At 37.3% G+C, this 22,503-nt stretch overlaps 1 protein-coding gene across 2 annotated transcripts in view; it reads right to left on the reverse strand.

Annotated features, from left to right (window-relative positions):
- Positions 1–3,158: 3,158 nt before the first annotated feature.
- AP1AR (adaptor related protein complex 1 associated regulatory protein) overlaps positions 3,159–22,503 on the reverse strand; it is a 35,639-nt gene continuing 16,294 nt past the window's right edge. The window contains exons 5-10 of one of the 2 annotated variants that reach the window (XM_070757880.1): positions 22,305–22,401; positions 18,703–18,801; positions 11,192–11,244; positions 10,767–10,840; positions 9,325–9,453; positions 3,159–6,898 (exon numbers count right to left, since the gene is read on the reverse strand). In XM_070757880.1, coding sequence (XP_070613981.1) covers positions 6,633–6,898; positions 9,325–9,453; positions 10,767–10,840; positions 11,192–11,244; positions 18,703–18,801; positions 22,305–22,401 — 718 coding nt within the window. In that variant the 3' untranslated portion in view covers positions 3,159–6,632. The remainder of the gene's footprint in view (positions 6,899–9,324; positions 9,454–10,766; positions 10,841–11,191; positions 11,245–18,702; positions 18,802–22,304; positions 22,402–22,503) is intronic. The other variant, XM_070757881.1, reaches the window with a different exon arrangement.

A 22,503-nucleotide genomic window follows, 5' to 3' on the forward strand; every position in this document is an offset into this window, starting at 1 on the left:
TCTCCCCCTTGCCCATGTAGTTTCTGTGTATGATTCGATTGTGTGCTTGTTTTTTATATATTGGGGTTTCTTTTGGATTTTTTAACCTAAAACTGTAATTTAGGTTGCTAAATATTAGATTTGTTAGTATGTATTGTTTACCGTTGTTGTGAGCCGCCCCAAGTCTACGGAGAGGGGCGGCATATAAATCCAATAAATCTAATCTAATGTAATCTAACCTATCACTACCTACCTACCTACTTCTCTCCCACTCTCTCCCTATCTCTCTCTCTCTCTCTCTCTCTGTCCCCTGGGGGGGGGGAACCCATGAAATGGTGCTGGATGGTGGGAATCTGATGTCTGGAGTGGGCAAAGATTTTTATGGCTTTCTTGCTCGCAGAAGCAAAGACGGGTCAGATGTCCAAGAGCACACAATGCCCCAGGCACGGCACTCTCCCAAGAGCCGCCCGCTCTCCTTCCCGACCGCCCGAAGCTCCACATCCAGCCCATGACTGGGCTACTCTGGCTGGCAGGTGTTCAAGCAGGTGGCCCCCCTTTTCCAATCCAGTCCTCCAGCAGTCTCCTGGCCATGCGGGGCCCCCAGGAGGCCTCTGCCTGGCCCGTTTTTGGCTTCCCTGGCCTCCAGAAGTACTGCCAGTCAAAAATGTTGGCCTTGCCTTCCAGTTCCAGCCCAAGGGGCTCACAAAGGTAAGGCCCTGCACTCGGCTGAAGGGTAGGGGATGGCAGGGGGTGGGGCGACGGAGGAGCAACCTCATGGTCTTGTGCAGGTTGGATTAATGAGCTGTATCTGGCCTGTAGGCCAAAGTCTGAGCACCCCTGATGCATATCGTTACCTGCATTGCCAATAGATTAGCATCTTTCAGAGGCACTTGAATGGTCATTGTTTAACATTGCTACTTTTTGGTGTCTTTGAAAACTTCCTTCCATCAACCAGTCACGGCAGCCATTTCTCTGTATTTAAATCCAAGTTGTACTGATGTGTGTTCGAGGAACCATTTTTCTCCTCTCCCAACATTTTCTTCTATGTCTCTCACTTACGACAGAATTTGATAATTCAATGTTCGAAATTGATGAACACAAGTTTTTATAAGTACCTCTAAGAAACATTTTGGCCAATGATAAGGTTAACACTTGGAAACAAATTTAATTTTTTAAAAAACATTTAAAGTCCTGAATGGTGTGAGAGATTGCTTATTTAGTATGAATTAGTTTGGGCTTTAAAATTATTATTATTATTATTATTATTATTATTATTATTATTATTATTTATTTATTTATTAGATTTGTATGCCGCTCCTCTCCGAAGACTCGGGGCGGCTAACAACAATATAAAAAGACAATGTAAACAAATTTAATATTAAAAGACAATCTAAAAAACCCCAATTTAAAGAACCACTCATACATACAAGCATACCATGTATAAATTCTATAAGCCTAGGGGGAAGAGAAATTTCAATTTATTTATTTTATTCTATTTATTATTTAGATTTGTATGCCGCCCCTCTCCGCAGACTGACAACAAGAGGTGGGTTTTAAGGAGCTTGCGAAAGACGAGGGTGGGGGCAACCCTGATATCTGGGGGGGAGCTGGTTCCAGAGGGACGGGGCCGCCACAGAGAAGGCTCTTCTCCTGGGTCCCACCAAACGACATTGCTTAGTCGACGGGACCCGGAGAAGGCCAACTCTGTGGGACCTAACCGGTCGCTGGGATTTGTGCGGCAGAAGGCGGTCCCGGAGATATTCTGGTCCGATGCCATGAAGGGCTTTATAGGTCATAACCAACACTTTGAATTGTGACCGGAAATTGATCGGCAGCCAATGCAGACTGCGGAGTGTTGGTGTTGATAAATGGAAACTTAACTGCTGTTCTGTTCGGGTCTATTTGACCCGAAATGAAGTTTGAGACCCTGTAAAAAATTTTCCCTGCACATCTGAAACTTGAAATTACATGACTTTGCCTCATTTGAGGGGTTCTTTCTATGAGTGCTTTTTTAAAATTGTTGCTTTGTTTTTGCTGGCTGCAATGACTATACACTTGAACTGTTCCCGGGTCTATTTGAAAAAGGTTGATTTTCGCTACTGTGGGTTTTTTGAATACCTATTGCATTAGTATACTGTATGTGAACATGCTTGATCATAAACAAATGAAAAATAAAATGAAAAATTAATTTTTATTTATTTTGCTTAGAAAAGACCCCCCTCCCCAGCTGTTTGCTATTATGTTCCCTTTATATATAGACTAGGCTGCAAGTTCCAAATTACATCCTTGTTTTTATACACTGGAATCTTATTTGATTATCATGATCGAAACATTTAAATATGTTAAAGGGTTAAATAAGGTCCAGGAAGGAAGTGTTTTTAATAGGAAAGTGAACACAAGAACAAGGGGACACAATCTGAAGTTAGTTGGGGGAAAGATCAAAAGCAACATGAGAAAATATTATTTTACTGAAAGAGTAGTAGATCCTTGGAACAAACTTCCAGCAGACGTGGTAGATAAATCCACAGTAACTGAATTTAAACATGCCTGGGATAAACATATATCCATCCTAAGATAAAATACAGAAAATAGTATAAGGGCAGACTAGATGGATCATGAGGTCTTTTTCTGCCGTCAGTCTTCTATGTTTCTATGTGCAAGTGTATAGTAAATGCGAACAGAACAGCAGGGTTAAACAGGATTCCTAATTTTAAAGACTTAGATTTTAAAATCAAAAGATAATTGGACATCTATATAAACCAATCAGTAAAAGGCATAGTAAAAAATGAACAGGCCCTTGTTCTTCCTAAACCAAGTGCAGTTAGTTTTTGACTTAGGCCATAACAGCACAAAATTTGTTGCTATAAGTGAGTCATTTGTTAAGTGAATTTTGTTCCATTTTACGACCTTTCTTGCCACAATTGTTAAACAAGTAACATGTTATTAAATGAATCTGACTTCCTCATTGAGTTTGCTTATCAAGGAGATCACGTGATCCAGGACAACGAATCCAGAAGAAGAATCAGAATTTTGATCACGTGATCATGGAGTTAGATGCAAAACAATCACAAATCAATTTTTTTCACTGATGCAAATTTGAACGGTCACTAAGCAAACTTGTTAAATTGCAGGCTCCCTTTATAACGGGACAATAAGACTCAAAAAATTAAGGCTAGTTATGAAGTGTGTAAAAAATTTATTCACAGCTTGAGAAATCTAAACTTTTAAGGATTGTAGCATTTATGAAGTGACAGAAATCATATTAAACCATATATACATATATATATATATATCTGCAGTGTACAAATATCTTATAATAAAGCATATTACAAGAACTGAAAATACGGAACTCAATTTTTTTCAGCAACAAATGCAATGTATGAAGAAAAAAAATCTGTAAAGTATTATGAATGGTAAAATCTGTTTTTTAGTATAAACATAAAATGCGCAGAAAAAGAAATCGAACGATGATCTTGGTATGCATTAGTTAATTTTTTTACATATATACATAACTTTACTGTGGCTGACCTCTTCAAACCCATAACTGGAGATGTGAATGAGTAAACGATAAATATTCTGCATCAAAGAATCATAACCTATAAATTAATCTATAAAAGAGTTAATGAATCAACGTGGCAGCAATAAAATTTGTTACAGAACAGCAAGGACACAAGTGCCAAGCACAAGCCTACCAAGTAGAATATATGTTTTTATTAGTGTATGTATTTTAGTGGTTTTAGAAACCACTATTGCTTTGCTAGCAAAGAGGCGAGAGATGTTCAGCTTTTAATCAGCAGCTGGCAGCTCTAGTTAATTTTGTCAGTCCTTGGAAACCCATTAAGATCAGATTTGAGTAGTACTTGGGACAAACATTCCAGTCAGTATCATAGCTATAGTCTAAACCAGTGTTTTTCAACCAGTGTGCCGCGGCACACTAGTGTGCCGTGAGACATGGTCAGGTGTGCTGTGAAGCTCAGAGAGAGAAAGAAAATGAGAGAGAGCAAGAGAGAGAGAAAGAAAACAGAGAAAGAAGAGAGAGAAAGAACAAGAGAGAGAGAAAGCAAACAAGAGAGAAAGAAAACAGAAAGAGAGAGAGAAATAAAGCAAGAGGGAAAAAGAAAGAACGAGAGAGAGAAAGAAAGAACAAGAGAGAAAGAAAGAAAGAAAGAGGGAGGGAAGGTGGGAGAGAGAAAGACATAGAGAGAGGTAGGGAGAGAGAAAGAGCAAAAAAGAGGAAGGAAGAGAGAAAGAAAGAGGGAAGGAGAGACAAAAAAGAGAAAGAGAAAGAGGGAGGGAGAGAAATAGAGCGAAAGGGAGGAAGAGAGAGAGAATTTTTTTGTCCAAACTTTTTTTAGCTGCCCCCCCCCATCCCCACTCAATGTGCCCCATGGTTTTGTAAATGTAAAAAATGTGCCCCGGCTCAAAAAAGGTTTAAAATCACTGGTCTAAACTGAGAAGTGGGAAAATATATTGGAAGAAAACTCATGCAACTTCTATAGTGTTGCAAAATCAAAAACGTGGGTGAGTGGGATAAAGTAACTCTTGGGTTTTTTTTTTCCATATCCATCAAGATTGGTTTGTTTTTGGGTCAATTTTGACTTGAAGGAAATTTTTAAAACAAAATAAATAATTTTTCAGTATTGCAGTTCTGGTTTTCCTTTCTACTGTAGCAGCAGCTGCTATAAGCCATCGCATCGTCTATGTGTGTCTATGGGATTTCATTGTTAATGCATTGCAAGAATACTCTTGTTAGGAAACTTAAGAGCATGACTAGTAGAACAAAATGAAGTCCAACAACTCAAAGAGGTGTGGAAGTAAATACTTCTGCTCCCTGATTTACAGTACTGTATTGCTACACTCTGAAAATGATTATGAATCATGGTACTGTACTTGTGAAAGAGACATGTCTGCTTTATCATACAAATGTAAACCATCATTCCAAAGCAGTTTTTGTCTCATCAGAAAAACAGCTTTATGAGAAGAGTTTTCTAGTCTCAATTAGATTTAGATTAGATTTATTGGATTTATCCGAGTCTGCGGAGAGGGGCGGCTCACAACAATGGTGAAGAACAATACATAGTAACAAATCTAATATTTAAAAATTAGATTTTCCATGGTTAGAACCAATTACGTACAAAGATTTCTGGGGGTAAAGGTGCGGATTAAAGCATACTGATAACATTTTGGAATGATGGTGTTATCACTATCATTTTCAGAAGCTATTAAATCTGATAAACTTAATTTAATTAAATGACAACAATGGAATGTTTCACCTACTTCAGATATACTTTGATTGGAATGTGCATTGATTCAGCCACAGTATCCATGCAATCTCTATTTTACAAATGAGAAGACCACTAAATTCCAATAATTAGGCAATATTAATTTTACACAATTTAAAAATTAAGTACCGTAACTAATTTGTATTAGAAAATTTAAATTTGGAAGAACAGGGGAACCTTAAAAACACAAACCTGCGTTTTGGTATCCAACATTTTAAATGAAAGATGTCTTCAATGCTTCCAAATTTCTGTAGTTACATGGGTCATTACTGCCATGATCATTTTTATTCATAATGCTTTAGCTTTTTAAATAAAATGCTTTCAAATGTAAGACATTGTGCTTGAGATTTAATCTCGGTAAAACATCAGGAGGAATAAAGGGAAAAAAAATACATCCCAAAGTTTATTTAATTTTAAAAACAAATTGAACTGAAAAAAAAGTAAAACTGTTAGGGATGCTTTAGCTGAATAGCAGAAAATGAAGTTTGCTTTCACCATGTCCAATCCTCAAGATTTCCAGATAAATCTAGGAATTGCTTGAAATACCAGAGGACTGGGAAAGTAGTGCCAATGCTTGGAGCATTGGGCTATATGGATCAACAGACTCAATGTAATGCAACATTCAATGTTTCTTGGGAAGCCATAGCCGAATTCCTATTCCTAGTTTCATACTTGAAGTACAAAAGTGCTGATCAGATTTCCTGCTAAAATTATGCTAGTGAAGGTATAGTGGTACTTTGGTACTCAACTGCTTTGAAATATTAAATTTGGTACTCAATGCATTTTGATGTGAAAAATTTGTCCTGGTACTCATAATTTGGTACTCCACGCACAAGCTAGAACTTGTCTGTGTTGGCTGCTTTGTGTCTCACTATATTATTCCTAATGGGAAAAATCAATCTGGTACTCATAACACCTCCCAGAATCAATTCATGGTAAGTATCACTGTATTTAAAGAAGGAAAAAAACCCAAAAAAGACTGAAATAGGACAATTGATTAAAACATTTAAGCTGTAACACTATATTTAATGTAAGTGCTGTATGCTTAAACCTAAAAATAGAGATAATAGAATCATTCAAGTATAAACATTTAAAAGGTAGATTATAAAAATTGCACTTAACAATTCAGTTCAGATAGCAAACCACATTGTTAGCAAACCATATTGTTTAATGAACATAAAATAATGTAGTTTCCTTTTTTTTAAATAGAAATTTGGAGCTCAGTCACCAAGAGCAGTCATGGTATCATTTCCTTATTGTAAAAGGAAGCTTTGCAGCAGCAGCAGCAGCAGATAACAAGATTGTGCACAATACAGGTTTGTAGGTTTTCCAACTTCAACCGTTTTGCTAGGCACCCACTGGCCAATTTCATTATCTCACTTGTTGATCCACATCAGAAGTTTTTTGGTCTGTTGCAGGAAGTTCTAAAACGGGATTTACAAATCCAGCATACTCCGAATTGCCGTTATCATCCATTTCTGCACTAACGAAGTCATTCTCCCATTCCAAACCAGTAGAATCATCAGATGTAGATGTTGGGTTGCTTCCAGTTTTTTTGCCATTGAATTTCAAGGCTGCCCGGAGAATATCTTCTTCAGTTTTTGAACGTTCTCTCAAAGGGATCATTCTGTTTATACCTGCCATTGAAAAAAAATGTTTTTAGAAACATAGAAGACTGACGGCAGAAAAAGATCTCATGATCCATCTAGTCTGCCCTTATACTATTTCCTGTGTTTTATCTTACGATGAATATATGTTTATCCCAGGCATGTTTAAATTCAGTTACTGTGGATTTACCAACCACGTCTGCTGGAAGTTTGTTCCAAGGATCTACTACTCTTTCAGTAAAATAATATTTTCTCATGTTGCCTTTGATCTTTCCCCCAACTAACTTCAGATTGTGTCCCCTTGTTCTTGTGTTCACTTTCCTATTAAAAACACTTCCCTCCTGAACCTTATTTAACCCTTTAACATATTTAAATGTTTTGATCATGTCCCCCCTTTTCCTTCTGTCCTCCAGACTATACAGATTGAGTTCATTGTCTTTCCTGATACGTTTTATGCTTAAGACCTTCCACCATTCTTGTAGCCTGTCTTTGGACCCCGTTCAATTTTGTCAATATCTTTTTGTAGGTGAGGTCTCCAGAACTGAACCACAGTATTCCAAATGTGGTCTCACCAGCGCTCTATATAAGGGGATCACTATCTCCCTCTTCCTGCTTGTTATACCTCTAGCTCTGCAGCCAAGCATCCTACTTGCTTTTCCTACTGCCCGACCACACTTTAATAAGACTCCTTGACCCTAACCTTAATCTTGGAATCCTTAAAAGTTGTCTTTTCATGATTCTTAGGTTTTATTTAGATACATCCTGAATCAAATAACTACAATTTATTTTGCAAAATATCTAATATTGGGAGAAAAATCCGTGTAGCAGTCAGGAAATAATATAGTACTTCAAACATTTAATACATCAGTATTGCAGAAATGTTTATGGAACAGAATCCACTTCACCAATAGCCAAGTTTATTGTGGTTTCAAAATTCAGCTTTCAAACAAGCTTTAGACAAAACTTGTGATGAGGAATATTTTAAGAAAATCCATCAATCAATCCATTTTATTTACAGCCAAAAAGCCAAATGAGTAAGTTACAAACTCAATCTAAATTGATATACAGTGATACCTTGTCTTACGAACTTAATTGGTTCCACGAAGAGGTTTGTAAGGTGGAAAGTTCGTAAGACGAAACAATGTTTCCCCATAGGAATCAATGGAAAAGCGATTAATGCGTGCAAGCCCAAAATTCCCCTTTTGCCAGCCGAAGCATCCGTTTTTGCACTGCTGGGATTCTCCTCAGGTACCCCTCCATGGGAAACCCCAATTCCGGACTTCCATGTTTTTGCGATGCTGCAGGGGAATCCCAGCAGGGGAATCCCAGCAGGGGAATCCCAGCATCGCAAAAATGGGCGCTTCACTGGCAACTGAAGTCCGGAGGTGGCGTTTCCCAGCGAGGGAAGCCTCAGCGAAATCGCAGCATCGCAAAAACACCGAAGCCCTTGAAACCCCACCTCCGGACTTTGGTGTTTTTGCGATGCTGCGATTTTGCTATGACAAACATAGAAACATAGAAGTCTGACGGCAGAAAAAGACCTCATGGTCCATCTAGTCTGCCCTTATACTATTTTCTGTATTTTATCTTAGGATGGATGGATGTTTATCCCAGGCATGTTTAAATTCAGTTACTGTGGATTTACCTACCACATCTGCTGGAAGTTTGTTCCAAGGATCTACTACTCTTTCAGTAAAATAATATTTTCTCATGTTGCTTTTGATCTTTCCCCCAACTAACTTCATCTCAGTCTTTTAAAATCCCACCTAGTTTATTTTTCTGCAGCTGTTGTCTTAACCAGCCTATAAAAAGACATTTGAAAACTATTTTGTATTAATTTTAACATTAACTTTATTACACAAGTCTACTTTTATTAATATTTTTATTAATATTGCTTCTTCATTGCTTATTTGACCCCTATGACAATCATTAAGTGTTGTATCACATGATTCTTGACAAATGTATATTTTATTTTATGTACGTTGAGAGCATATGCACCAAGACAAATTCCTTGTGTGTCCAATCACACTTGGCCAATAAAAATTCTATTCTATTCTACTTTCCCTTACCTTCAATGCATTCATTTTTTCTTGTGTGATTATATATAAGCAACTATCCCAAAAATACTTGTAGTTCTCAAGATCCATAGAACGTTCATCACAAGAGTTTGGGAAACTCAATTTTTGCCTGATTAAATTAACTCAGGTATTTCAAAATGTATATCACTTGCCCAATGCTTATGTACATGCAAATCCTCAATCCAGTTTAAGTTTACCTATTGCAATTTCTCCTTTATTCATGCTTCCCTCAGATGGATTGGAAATCTAGACAGCTTATGAAATTTCAAAAGCAATAATGCAGTTTTGATTTTGAAAACCCAACAGTGTCCACTGTGTTGAATTAGTTTTGGATCACATTAGATCAATTAAACAATTATTATAGGATAGAACATATACCTTCTTCATCTTCCCATTCTAAATCTAAGGAATTACTATCATCGTTTCCACTTGTAGATTTGGTTTTGGTCATTAAATCACAACTGCTTTCTGTATTTGGTGTAAGAACAGTGGCATCTGATGAAAGTCCTGCAATTAAAAAAAAAATTAAACGTACTTGAACAGAAGAAGAGAGAATAGAAGGGAAAGGAGAAATAATTCCTCATTTGCACAGAAAAAAATCTCATTTTTTAAGAATTTATTTTAGAAAGTAATGGGATTTTTAGTAAAATAAATTATTTACAACATTATTTTTCATTTTTTTCAATCATAATAAACAGTTAAATAAACATTTTAGGCATATTAATGTTTAGTCAACAAATGGACTGGAATGCCTGAAAACAAAACTTGGTTCCACAGGAACGTCTGACAAAGGAAAACAATCTTTACTCGCTAAAGCCATTTATAGTTTCCAAAAATTAACTATGGATGTGTTGGATCACGTTAAGTTCTAGTTCAGCTGATTTATTACTCATGTCTATAGCACTTAGATTTATATACCACTTCATATTGCTTTATAGCACTCTCTAAGCAGTTTATAAAATCAGCATATCACCCCAACAATCTGGGTCCCCAATTGTAGCAATCCTGAAAGGAGGGAAGGCTGAGTCAACCTTGAAATGGTCAGGATCAAACTCCTGGCAGTGGGCAGAATCAATACTGCATTCTAACCACAGCGCCACCATGGTTCAGAATCTAGTCAACTAATGATCAGCACTAAATTGGTGGTAGACAACAGTTAATGGAAATTAAGAGTGGGCTAGACTTGGACCACTCATGAGAATGTACAGTAGTACCTCTAGATACGAGCTGCTCTACATGCGAGTATTTCAAGATACGAGCCACAAAGGGAGAGACATTTCTGTTCTAGTTCCGAGCTCAAATTCGGGATACGAGCCGAGCGTCCACTAGGTGGCGCAAGAATCCTTGCTTTTGGTTATCTCAGAGGGGAAAAACAACTTGTTCCAGATATGAGTTACCTCGAGATACAAGCTCCCTTATGGAACGAATTATGCTCGTACCTAGGGGCACTACTGTACTATTATAGGATGAGTCCTCTCTTGATCCTGACAAGCTCTGTCTGTTGCTCTTCCATATCATGGGGCTAGGTAACCCCCTCGGAGACGATATAGGAACTACAATGGAATCTGAAAACATACATTATCTCTCTATCATTTTATTCTTTGTAAAATAAGCAGATACAGTACATAAAGACTCCTAAATAAGGAAAATAATGATGTCTTTCGGAAGTAAGGAGGCATTAGTTGTTTCAAAAGGAATGGAATGGTTGCAATTCGTAGTCATATAAGACATCATAGGCTGTTTTATGTTCACTGACATGTTGGTAAAAATAGCAAATTACAAACGGAGACATTATAGAAATATATATATAGGAAACTTACTACTAGTGCGGAAAGCTTCATATGGCTGTTTTACATTTCTCAAATAAGAATCCAAGTCTTCTTCTACCATAGAACTGTAAAAATAACAAGTAGGCCTAAGTTCAGAGAAATATTTTCGAAATGGAAACAGGTCTACTATGGTGACAAAATGTATTAACTTTTTAAAAAAATAATAATTTTTATTTACATATATACATGTATTAACTTTTATGCTGCATAAATGACTGCCAAAAATTCATTTATGGATGATCATAAGTAGAACTGAAAAGTTTATCTAATACAATTGGATTTCTAAAAAAGATGGCATTAGCTATTTTCGGTGAAACATGTAAGGTACATAATTCTACTATTTGAAATTCAAGTTTTAAATAGTTTTCGACTCTACTGCTTATTTAAAGTTCTTCCACATTAGTTGTTCCTCTTACCTTTGGGCATCTCCAGGATTTGCTTTCTCAATTATTCTCTGCAACTTTTGTTGCTAACAAAAATAAGAAAAAAAAGAAACAACCACTTAATGATGAGATCCTCCAAGTTAAGAGCATAAACAATATTATCATAGCATATCAATTTCTAGGGTCAGTACTCAACAAAATAACATGTCTGTTTGCACTCCATGTCTGATTCAGTAGAACCTCTAGTCACGAATGCTTCTGACCACGACCAAATCAGATGATGACCACAAATTTTGCAAAATGTTTGCATCTGTCCACCAACAAATATTTGGTTGGCAATCATACACACTGCGATGATTTCCCCTTTTGCACAATTTTTTTCCTATCTGCATGTGCACTTGGTCTCGCTTCCAGTTGTGACCATGGAATCATGAAATCATGGAATGGATTGTGGTCGAGACCATAGGTTCTATTGAATATTGTTCCTCATTAACACTGGAATGCATTTATGTTATGTGAATAAAAGTAATATAGACTGTCAAAAGTTATCATATCGGACAATTCAAATATGAGGGTGAGATAAAAATATCCATTGTTTTAATTTCACTTGTAAATAAACAAAAATAATTTTCATATCTCTGACAATTCTACCTTATAACAAATTAAGAATTAGAGAATTTAATCCAAGACAGTTAACCTGATGCTGAGATCATACATCAACGCATTTTTGAAAATACTGTACGATGAGGGCAAAATAAATGCCTGCTTTTGAAAGTGTAGAAAAAAGAATATTAAGACATTTCTTTACTTGAAAAAATGTATTTGGATATTTAAACACAACATTTCTTTAATTAAGTAAAAGCAGCTTAATATGTGGAACTGTTGTAGCAAGTAATCATTCAATTCACTTTTAGGAATGGGCTGTTAGTATCTTCAGTAAAGGAGCCTTCAAAACAATGAAACATCTCTCACTTTTTTCTATAGGGCACAATCCAAGAAGCTATTTCAGATACCTGAGCATAGTATTTTTTTTTTACATATATGTGCACCTTCCATTGTTATTTATTCTGTAGCCTTTCACATAGCAAATATATACAGTGATACCTTGTCTTACGAACCCCTTGTCATACGAACTTTTCGAGATAGAACCCGGGGTTTAAGATTTTTTTGCCTCTTCTTCCGAACTATTTTCACCTTACGAACCCGCTGCTGCCGCTGGGATGCCCCGCCTCTGGACTTCCGTTGCCAGCCGAAGCGCCCATTTTTGCGCTGGTGGGATTCCCCCTGAGGTTCCCCTCCATGAGAAACCCCACCTCCGGATTTTGCAATGCTGCAGGGGAATCCCACCAGCGCGAAAATGGGCGCTTTCCCCAGGGGCAAAACCATATCTTCAGGGACTTGTGAAAGAGTGTTAGTGGAGATAAATCAAATCTCTGCAGGGATGACATTCCAAAGGGAGGACTACAATGTTCCCTCGATTTTTGTGGCTTCGAACTTCGCGAATAGCCTATACCACGGTTTTTAAAAAAATATTAATTAAAAAATACTTTGCGGTTTTTTTCCTATACCACGGTTTTTCCCACACAATGACATCATATGTCATCGCAAAACTAATAATTTTTGCAAATAAATAACAACAAAAATAATTATTGTTAATAAATAAATATGTTTATAAATATCAGGATCACTAAGTGTCTTATTCAATGGTGAGTACCAGTAATAATGGTGAGTAAATGGTTGTTAAGGGAATGGGAAATGGTAATTTAGGGGTTTAAAGTGTTAAGGGAAGGCTTGTGATTTGTCCATAGCCAAAAATAATGTATTTACTTCCGCATCTCTACTTCGCGGAAATTCGACTTTCGCGGGCGGTCTCGGAACGCATCCCCCGCGGAAATCGAGGGAACTCTGTATTACTGAGAAGGTCCTTCTTCTGGGCCCTGCCAGCTGTACCTCTTTAGGAGAGGGGATGACCAGCATTCCTTACTTCCCTGCTCTGATGGGTTGGGTGGATATAACTGAAGAAACTGTCCTTCAGATAAACTGGTCCCAAGCCATGCAGGGATTTAAAGATGGCAATCAGCACCTTGAATTGAACTTGGAAGCAAATAGGCAATGCAGCTCCCACAGAAGAGGTGACATGTATGCCCACCTGGGCCTGCACAAAATCATGAGGACTGCTGTATTTTGAACCAATTGGCGCTTTGGATACTTTTTAAGTTCAGCCCCACATTATATTCTTACATAGCCCTGGTATTCCACTCACCTTTGGTTTGGAATCCTTTTCAACAAACAAACAAACAAACAAATTCCCAGAGTTTTGTTGGGCAAAGCCTGGGCAAACAACAAAGATTTCTAACAATCTCTCTTCTCCTGATATACCTGGCTTGAGAGGAACATTCCTAATTTGTTACTTTCTTGTAGCTATCAATTCAGGGGTCCCCAAACTTTTTACACCGGGGGCCAGTTCACTGTCCCTCGGACTGTTAAAGGGCCAGACTATTAAAAAAAACTATGAACAAAGCCCTATGCACATTGCACACACCTTATTTTAAAGTAAAAAACAAAATGGGAATGTACTATTTTTTTTGGGGGGGGGGAAGAAGTCTGAAATTCATATATGTTTATGTTTTGTTTTTAATTTTCTTTTGTTAACATCTGATTGTAGGTTTTCTTGGTTTATAGAAAAATGTATAAAGAAAGAAGGAAGCACTTTGGCATAATGGTTAATAAGTTAGAAATATAATTGGTGTACTTTTTGAAGGAACATTAAGGAGGGAATTTAATTAAAAGAAAATGAATGTAACTGGATGACAAAATTAGAAAAAAAAAACCTTCTGCAACTTTTTTGATGACTGATATTAGTTACTAACAAAATACTGCATTTTATTCATAGAAAATTTGATGGAACACTGTGTTCTGTCACTCACCCATGGGCCGGATAAATGACCTCAGCGGGCTGCATGCGGCCCGCGGCCCGTAGTTTGGGGACCACTGTATCAATTCATAATTAAACTGCCTTGCAGGACTTTTAAAATCAGCTAAAGTATAATGTTATTTTGTAGGAGCGTTAAATAATATTAGCCTTGTTAGGCAATCGGTTAAGGAGGCAGAAAATCTCTCAAACAGAGATACAAGAACTCAAGCTCCTCATTTGTTCATGCATCCATTACTGAAGAAGCAGTTTTATAGTGTGAGATCAGACATTATATGAGTTTATAGCTTCTATAGTGTGTTAAGATCTCAATTTTGACATTTGTGCTAGAAGCCTATCTCAAAGGAGGAGCAGAGAACAACAAATAGGTAAAATGGAATTTTAAAAGGTTGAGCATAAAAAATACTAGTGAAGTTAACAGAATGGAAAGACATTGAGTTACAAATTGTTTAAGAATTAAAACTAACATTTATTTATGGATGATTGTAATGACAATGATTCTATTAATATTTCAAAGAGAAGTAAGAACATACATGGTTATTCACCGCAACACTCTGGGGGAAATATAGCTGAAATATATTAATATTAGAGACAGTACATTTCATAAATAATTGAGATATCATTCTATGTAGCCTCTAATATGAAATGCCAATGACTATTTCCTGTTGGTTTTCAGATTTACTTTTATGGATTATATTATACAAGCAACAAGTGATAAATCATGATCATAATCATCATAAAAGTACATTCATAAATTGTAAGATTTTACACTAAACTGCTAATGCAGAATTAAGCATTTCAGCCTATTTTTGGAAATTAACAATTCTGCAGAAGAGCTTTGTGTGAAAATATAGATACTGAAATATTATAATTTATCCACCAGTTAAAGCTAATAAATACTGTAGTTTAAAATAGGAAGAAAGCAAGGAACATACATGTTATATTAGACCAGTGATTTTCAACTTTTTTTTGAGCCATGGCACATTTTTTACATTTACAAAACCCTGGGGCACATTGAGGGGGGGCGGCTAAAAAAAGTTTGGACAAAATTTTTCTCTCTCTCTCTTCCTCCCTTTTGCTCTATTTCTCTCTCCCTCCTTCTTTCTCTCCCTTCTTTTTTCTCTCTCTCCATCCCTCTTTCTTTCTTCCTTCCTCTTTTTTGCTCTTTCTCCCTCCCGCCCTCCCTCTATGTCTTTCTCTCTCTCACTATCCCTTCCTCTCTCTCTTTCTTTCTCTCTCTTGTTCTCTTTCTCTCTCTTGCTTTCTTTCTCTCTCTCTTGCTTTCTCTCTCTCTTTCTTTCTCTCTCTTGTTTTCTTTCCCTCTCTCTTGCTTTTTTCTTTTTCTCTCTCTCTTTCTCTCTCTTTCTTTCTCTCTCTCCCTCTTTCTTTCTCTCTCTCTTTCTTTCTCTCTCTCTTGTTTTCTTTCTCTCTCTGAGCTTCGCGGCACACCTGACCATGTCTCACGGCACACTAGTGTGCCGCGGCACACTGGTTGAAAAACACTGTATTAGACAAGCCAATTCTTTGTCTGTTTAGGAAATTGCAAATCAGAGAGCATTAAGTCTACATAGTATGAATTATAATTGTAAAAAAATTGTCTTAGTATTACAGCCAGTATCTAGTGAGAGACTAGGGCAGTGATGGGCAACCTTTTGAGCTTGGTGTGTCAAAATTCGCCAAAAAACTGAGCATAACTCGGGTGGTGTGTCACCTTGAGAAAAAAACTGGGCGGCATAGAAGTATATATATATATATATATATATATATATATATATATATATATATATATATATATATATAGGTAGGTAGGTAGATATATAGGTAGATAGGTAGGTAGGTAGGTAGATAGACAGATAAACAAACAAAAAATAAATATAAATATAAATAAATAATAAATCCCTTCTTTTTTATTAAAAGAAATTAATAATAAAACCAAACCAAACTCTATTACTATTAAAACTAAAACAACCAGCAAATTCAAAAACATAACTATTAATAAAAACAGGTGAGGGTTGGGGGTTTTCTTTCTCTGTTATTATTTAAGTGCTTTTACCATATGCTTTAAATCAGTGATTTTCAACCTTTTTTGAGCCGCGGCACATTTTTTACATTTACAAAATCCTGGGGCACACCACCAACCAAAATGACACAAATCTAATAAATAAATAAATAAATAAATAAATAAATACATACATACATACATACATACATACATACATACATACATACATACATACATAAATAACCCCCTCATATATACAATCCCATGTAACATCCCCTTATAAATACAGTGGTACCTCGAGATACGAGTTTAATTCGTTCCGGACCTGGGCTCTTAAGTCGAGCAGCTCTTATCTCGAACGACTTTTCCCCATAGGAATTAATGTAAATAATTTTAATTGGTTCCAGCCCTCAAAAAACTCACAAAGTTAGTCTAAATTATGCAGAAAGACATGTTTTTAATGAAGAAATGTACATGTACATATAAATGAATAATGAAGTTTCTTTCATTTAACTTGTAAACTTTCTTAAACTTTTAAATTTACATATGTTCAACTTCTCTGCCACCCAATCCTGTAGGAAAGAGGTCCCCAACCCTTTTTGCACCAGGGACCGGCTTTAAGCGATCAAGAGAGGAATGGGTGAATGAATGGACGGAGGGTGGGAAGGAAGGAAGGAAAGAGGGAAGGGACAGGAACAGAGGAAGGAAGCAAGGAAACTTATGAAAGGGGAGAGTAAGAGAGGAATGAGTGAAGGGAGGGAGGGAGGGAAGAAGGTGGGAAGGAGAAAGAAAAGAAGAAATAGAGGAAGGGAAGGTAAAAGAGAGAAAGAAAAAGAGCAAGAAAGAAAGCTGCAAGCACCCCCCCGAGCCCCCCAGGCCGGCTGCAACCTTTTAAAACACGTGCGCCGCTTCGCAGCTGTCTCTTGAAGCCGAACGCGGAAGTTAGCGTTTGGCTTCAGGAGACAGCTCCTTGGCGCTTGTATCTCGAATTTGGGCTTGTAAGTAGAACAAAAATATCTCTCCCCTCCCAGCTCTTATCTCGAGTTGCTCTTAAGTAGAGCAGCTCTTATGTCGGGGTTCCACTGTACAGTCAATCATCAATCATCCCTCCTCAAATTTATACCACTGTCTCATTTCTGGGTATTTCTCCTGTCTTTCCCCCTTTTCTCTCATGTTTCTCATTTCTCTCTCTTCCTCCCTTTTCCCCTCATTCCTTCTCCCTCTCACTTCTCCTCTTTTTCCATCCCTGTCTCTTTCCCCCCCTTATGTGTGTGTGTGTATACACTCGAACCATTTCCAAAACCAGTTGAGGGCTGGGTTTTTTTTATCATTAAATTCTTTTCAAAAACAGGTGTGGGCTGGGGGTGGGTTCTTATTATTTGGATGCTTTTTACCATATGCTTCAAAAATCACCTCTCTCTCTCTTTTGTTTCTCTCTCCTCTCATTCTCTGCCTCAATCATTTTCTCATTTCTCCTTTTTTCTCCCCTTTTTGTTCTCATTTCTGTCGCTCTCCTTTCCTCTCCCTATCTGTCTTGCTTTCTCTTGCTATCTTTTTTCTCTCTTGCTTTCCTTCTCTCTCTCTCTTGTTCTCTTATTTTCTTTCTCTCTCTCTCTTGTTCTTTCTCTCTCATGCTTTCTCTTGTTCTTTTAAAATTTTTTAAAAAGTGTGGGCGCACGCTACTACGCATGCGTGAGTTCTGACATCCATAATTCGCTACCCCTCCTCTCTCTCTTTCTCTCTCCTCCTTCCTCTCTCATCTCTCTTCCCTTTCTCTCATTCCCTTTCTCTCTATCCTTTCTATCTCTCACTCTTTCCTTCTCTCCCTCCCTTTCTCTCTTTCTTTTCTCTCATTCCCTCTTTCTCTCTCTCCTTTCTATCTCTCACTCTTTCCTTCTCTCCCTCCCTTTCTCTCTCTTTCCTTTCCCTCATTCCCTCTTTCTCTCTATCCTTTCTCTCTCTCTTTCCTTCTCTCCCTCCCTTTCTCTCTCTTTCCTTTCTCTCATTCCCTTTCTCTCTATCCTTTCTATCTCTCACTCTTTCCTTCTCTCCCTCCCTTTCTCTCTTTCCTTTCTCTCATTCCCTCATTCTCTCTATCCTTTCTATCTCTTTCCTTCTCTCCCTCCCTTTCTCTCTCTTTCCTTTCTCTCATTCCCTTTCTCTCTATCCTTTCTATCCTGGCGGAGCGATATGGGATGAGCAGTTTAATGTGTAAGCAAAGTAGGACCCCGGGTAAATAGCCCTGGGAGTAAAATTAAAATTGCAACCGGCGCAATTTTTTAAAAAATTGGTGCAAAACAAAATTAAGGGGAGAGGAAAAATAATAATAATAATTGCAGTTGCTGTACTTGCAGTCGGTGGGAAATTGGAAAGCGGGGAGATTTGCATCTTCACCACTCTAAGCTCCCTGTTTCTCCGGCGTGTCACCTAAAATGGCTCCGCGTGTCAGTGCTGACACGCGTGTCATAGGTTCGCCATCACTGGACTAGGGGGAAAAACCTGCTACAAACCAGTGTTAATGCTGAATGTTGTTTTAAAAAGCACATGAAACTAAGAGGAAGATATAAATAGACACTCTAATACATGTATTTTGGGGTTTTTTCCCCTCACCTCCAAGAACTTTCTTTGTTTTGCTGCCCTGGCTCTTTCACGCTGCGCAGCATATAAAGTCTCCTCTTCTATTCTTAATTTCTCCTCTTGTATGGCTAACTGTATATGAACAAAATAATAATGGTTAACAAAAGAAAACCTAGCTATCTCTCCTACGAAAATAAGTGCACTGAATTTAAAGTAAAGGTACTTACGAAAAATCTGAAACATAAAATATACTAAGATTTTAAAATAAAGTATTTTCATTTTTTAACACAACTTTCAATTGTACTATGCATACTATTTTAAAATTCCTTTAATTTTTTTTTTAGTTTAGTTAACTTTTCTCTATTACACCTTATTATGTGAGCTGTGAGACAGACATTTAAAGCATTTAAACAATGTCAGTTGGCGGGCCCCAGGGGAAGAGCCTTCTCTGTGGCGGCCCCGACTCTCTGGAACCAGCTCCCCGCAGAGATTAGAACTGCCCCTACGCTCCTCGCCTTTCGCAAACTCCTTAAAACCCACCTTTGTCGTCAGGCATGGGGGAACTGAGATATCTCCCCCGGGCCTATGCAATTTATGTATGGTATGCTTGTGTGTATGTCTGTCTAATAATGGGGTTTTTAAATATTTTATATTGTAAATTATTAGATTTGTTATAAACTGTTTTTATTGTGTTGTGAGCCGCCCCGAGTCTACGGAGAGGGGTGGCATACAAATCTAATAAATAATAATAATAATAATAATAATAATAATAATAATAATAATAATAATAATAATTTAATTTACCGGTATTAACTTATGTAAGGTAAAAGGGGAAGACCAAAAATTGTCCTTCAATGCTGATAAAGAACGAAGCAATTCTTTACCTCCATTCTAAAAGTAACACTGATTTGAGCCCATGTTCAGGCGGGAACAAACATTTGAAGCAAACTTGGATTCATCCATTAAACAAACAACAGTTGCTTGATTTAAATTGAAATGATTGCTCTGAGCCTAAGGCAACTATTTTCAAATCTGAGTGCCTTCACATGCATTTAATCAACAGAAAGCAGAGTTATTTACTGTTGGAGTTACCTATTTAGACATGTTTTATGCTTCTATCTACATTCATAGATGTAGAGTTCTAACTGCAACATATGGGAAGAAATCAGATTAAATTACACAGCATGTAAAAAACAAATAATGAGAAATATTTTTGTTACACAACATGTTTTCAGTACTTCAACTACCTAAAGGACAAATTTTTGCATTTTTCTCTGTGTTTATAATACTATTACTGTAAAGCAGAATAGCAGCAAGGGGTCTTCTATTAACTATTTTCCCATAGCAAACAAATTTATAATACAGGATATACAACTAATTATTGATTTTATTTCTATCTTTCAGTGGTACTGAAATGGACATGTACAATCTTTTTCATGGTGGCATGTGCTATTAAAATTTTCTCCATGTTTTCTTAATACACTTCTAAATAATCCACTAACTAAATTTTTTCTGGGTACATTACAGTAGCTTAAAACAAACAAAGTAGCAACGATCAATAAAATATTTGATACAAATAAAATTTATTGACAGGAAATTAGCTGAAAATAACAACAAATATGTTACAGAATGAGAAAACAATATTAAGGCAGGTTCCTGATATATCTCCAAAGAACAGTGATTTTCAACCTTTTTTGAGCCGCGGCACATTTTTTACATTTACAAAACCATGGGGCTAAAAAAAGTTTGGACAAAAAAATTCTCTCTCTCTCTCTTCCTCCCTTTCGCTCTATTTCTCTCTCCCTCCCTCCCTCTTTCTCTCTCTTTTTCTTTTTTCTCTCTCTCTCCCTCTTTCTTTCTCTCTTCCTTCCTTCCTCTTTTTTGCTTTCTCTCTCCCCTACCTCCCTCTATGTCTTTCTCTCTCCCACCTTCCCTCCCTCTATTTCTCTCTCTCTGTTTCTTTCTTTCTCTTTCTCTCTTGTTCTTTCTTTCTCTCTCTTGTTCTTTCTTTTTCCCTCTCGTTCTTTCTTTTTCCCTCTCTTGCTTTCTCTCTCTCTTGCTTTATTTCTCTCTCTCTTGCTTTCTCTGTTTTCTTTCTCTCTCTCTCTCGCTCTTTCTCTTTCTTTCTCTCTTTCTTTCTCTCTCTCTCTTTCTTTCTCTCTCTCTCTCTTTCCTTCTTTCTCTCTCTCTTGTTTCCTTTCTCTCTCTGAGCTTCGCGGCACACCTGACCATGTCTCACGCCACACTAGTGTGCCACGGCACACTGGTTGAAAAACACTGCCATAGAAGACAACTTTACAATCTTTCTATTATTATTATTTATCAGATTTCTATGCCGTCCCGAGTCCTCGGAGAGAGGGCGGCATATAAATCTAACAAATAATAATAATAATGTTTCTCTTCACAGAAAAAAAATACAACGTTACTACCCAATTTAGACAATTATTCCAGACTTCATAAAGCACTGACTATAAATCTGGGCCTAAGGTTTGCAGCTTTTAATGCAGAGTAAGTGGTGCATGAGGAGAGGGTCACACAAAATATTCAGGAGCCAAATCATAGCCATTAAAGTTTTGGGAAGTTTGGAATGATTTTGTCTACTGGGCCTTTGAATAAGAAATGACATCACAAATAATTTGTCCTCTCTGAGCTAACATTTATTTAGTACTTCAAGCTAATACCTAATGTTGTGGTTAGCTCTGGCCCAGTTCCTGCCCCAAGGACTGTGGATGTGGGAGAGACATCCACCTGCTGCAGGCCTGTTTTGCCCCCGGTGGAATCTGCTGATGAAGGCTCCTCTGAGCAAGAAGACATGAGTGTCAGGGAGGAGGAGAGTGTGGCAGACAGCTCAGAAGGAGATCAATTATCTAGCTCCTCCTTGGATTCAGAACAAGAGTTAATGATACAGCCACGCATGCGGAGAGCGGTGCATAGGCAACAACAACTGAGAGATTATTATCAAAGAAAATGAGGCCACCTGTGGTTGGGTGGGGCTGTGGTAATTAGCGAGGCTGCTATAAAGAGCAGCCTGTGGGTTTGGCCATTGTGGAGGATTATCTGATCGTTGTGTTTCATGACTGCTTTACTGACTTTGACTTTTCGTGTGCTGATTTTTCCCCGCTTTGAAATTAAACCAGAACAAAGTGTGTTTCACTTTGTGAAAGGACTGTGAATTGCCTCACAGCTGCAAGATAAGTATCACAGAACTGATAAGGGACTTGTACAAATTACCAGTTTGTTTGGAGACGAGTGCTCTTGGCTGTACCAAAAGAGGGCTTGGTTTAAGTGAATTTTCATTATAAAGAACATTGTTTTGAATTTTCAAACGTGTGTGTGTCTGAAATTTGTACCTGTGAATTTTTGGGAGGATTCCACCAGAGAGCCCGACAGAACACCTAACTGATCCTTTTATACTAAATTTTAGTAACAGTTATCTAAACCATTTCTCAATGAATTTACTTTCATTCATGACAACATTTCTGCTTGGTATTTCCCCCCCCTCACTCAGTCTCCTTAATTTCGATATTACAGTATCTGATCGCTTCATTCATCTCCTATCAGCCAATAATGAAAACACATTTATTTGTATGCTAATAAAAATTATCCGTTCATGCACAAAGAGTTACTATGCTTACCTCTGATTGAAGCTTGTCATCTAAAGTTTTCTGTTTGTCAGCAATGGAATTATACTGCCTTTCCTGAAGAGCAGAAATCTCTTCATCTGTCAGAGGTCTGAAGAAAAAGAAGGAAGGGTGACATGCCTGTCATTTTGATCTCTTTAGAGTAGGAATGCCAATTTCAATGTTTAGAAGGCTAAGAAATTGTTGGCATACA

This window comes from Erythrolamprus reginae, chromosome 7, assembly GCF_031021105.1.
Source record: "Erythrolamprus reginae isolate rEryReg1 chromosome 7, rEryReg1.hap1, whole genome shotgun sequence".
NCBI lineage: Eukaryota > Metazoa > Chordata > Lepidosauria > Squamata > Dipsadidae > Erythrolamprus > Erythrolamprus reginae.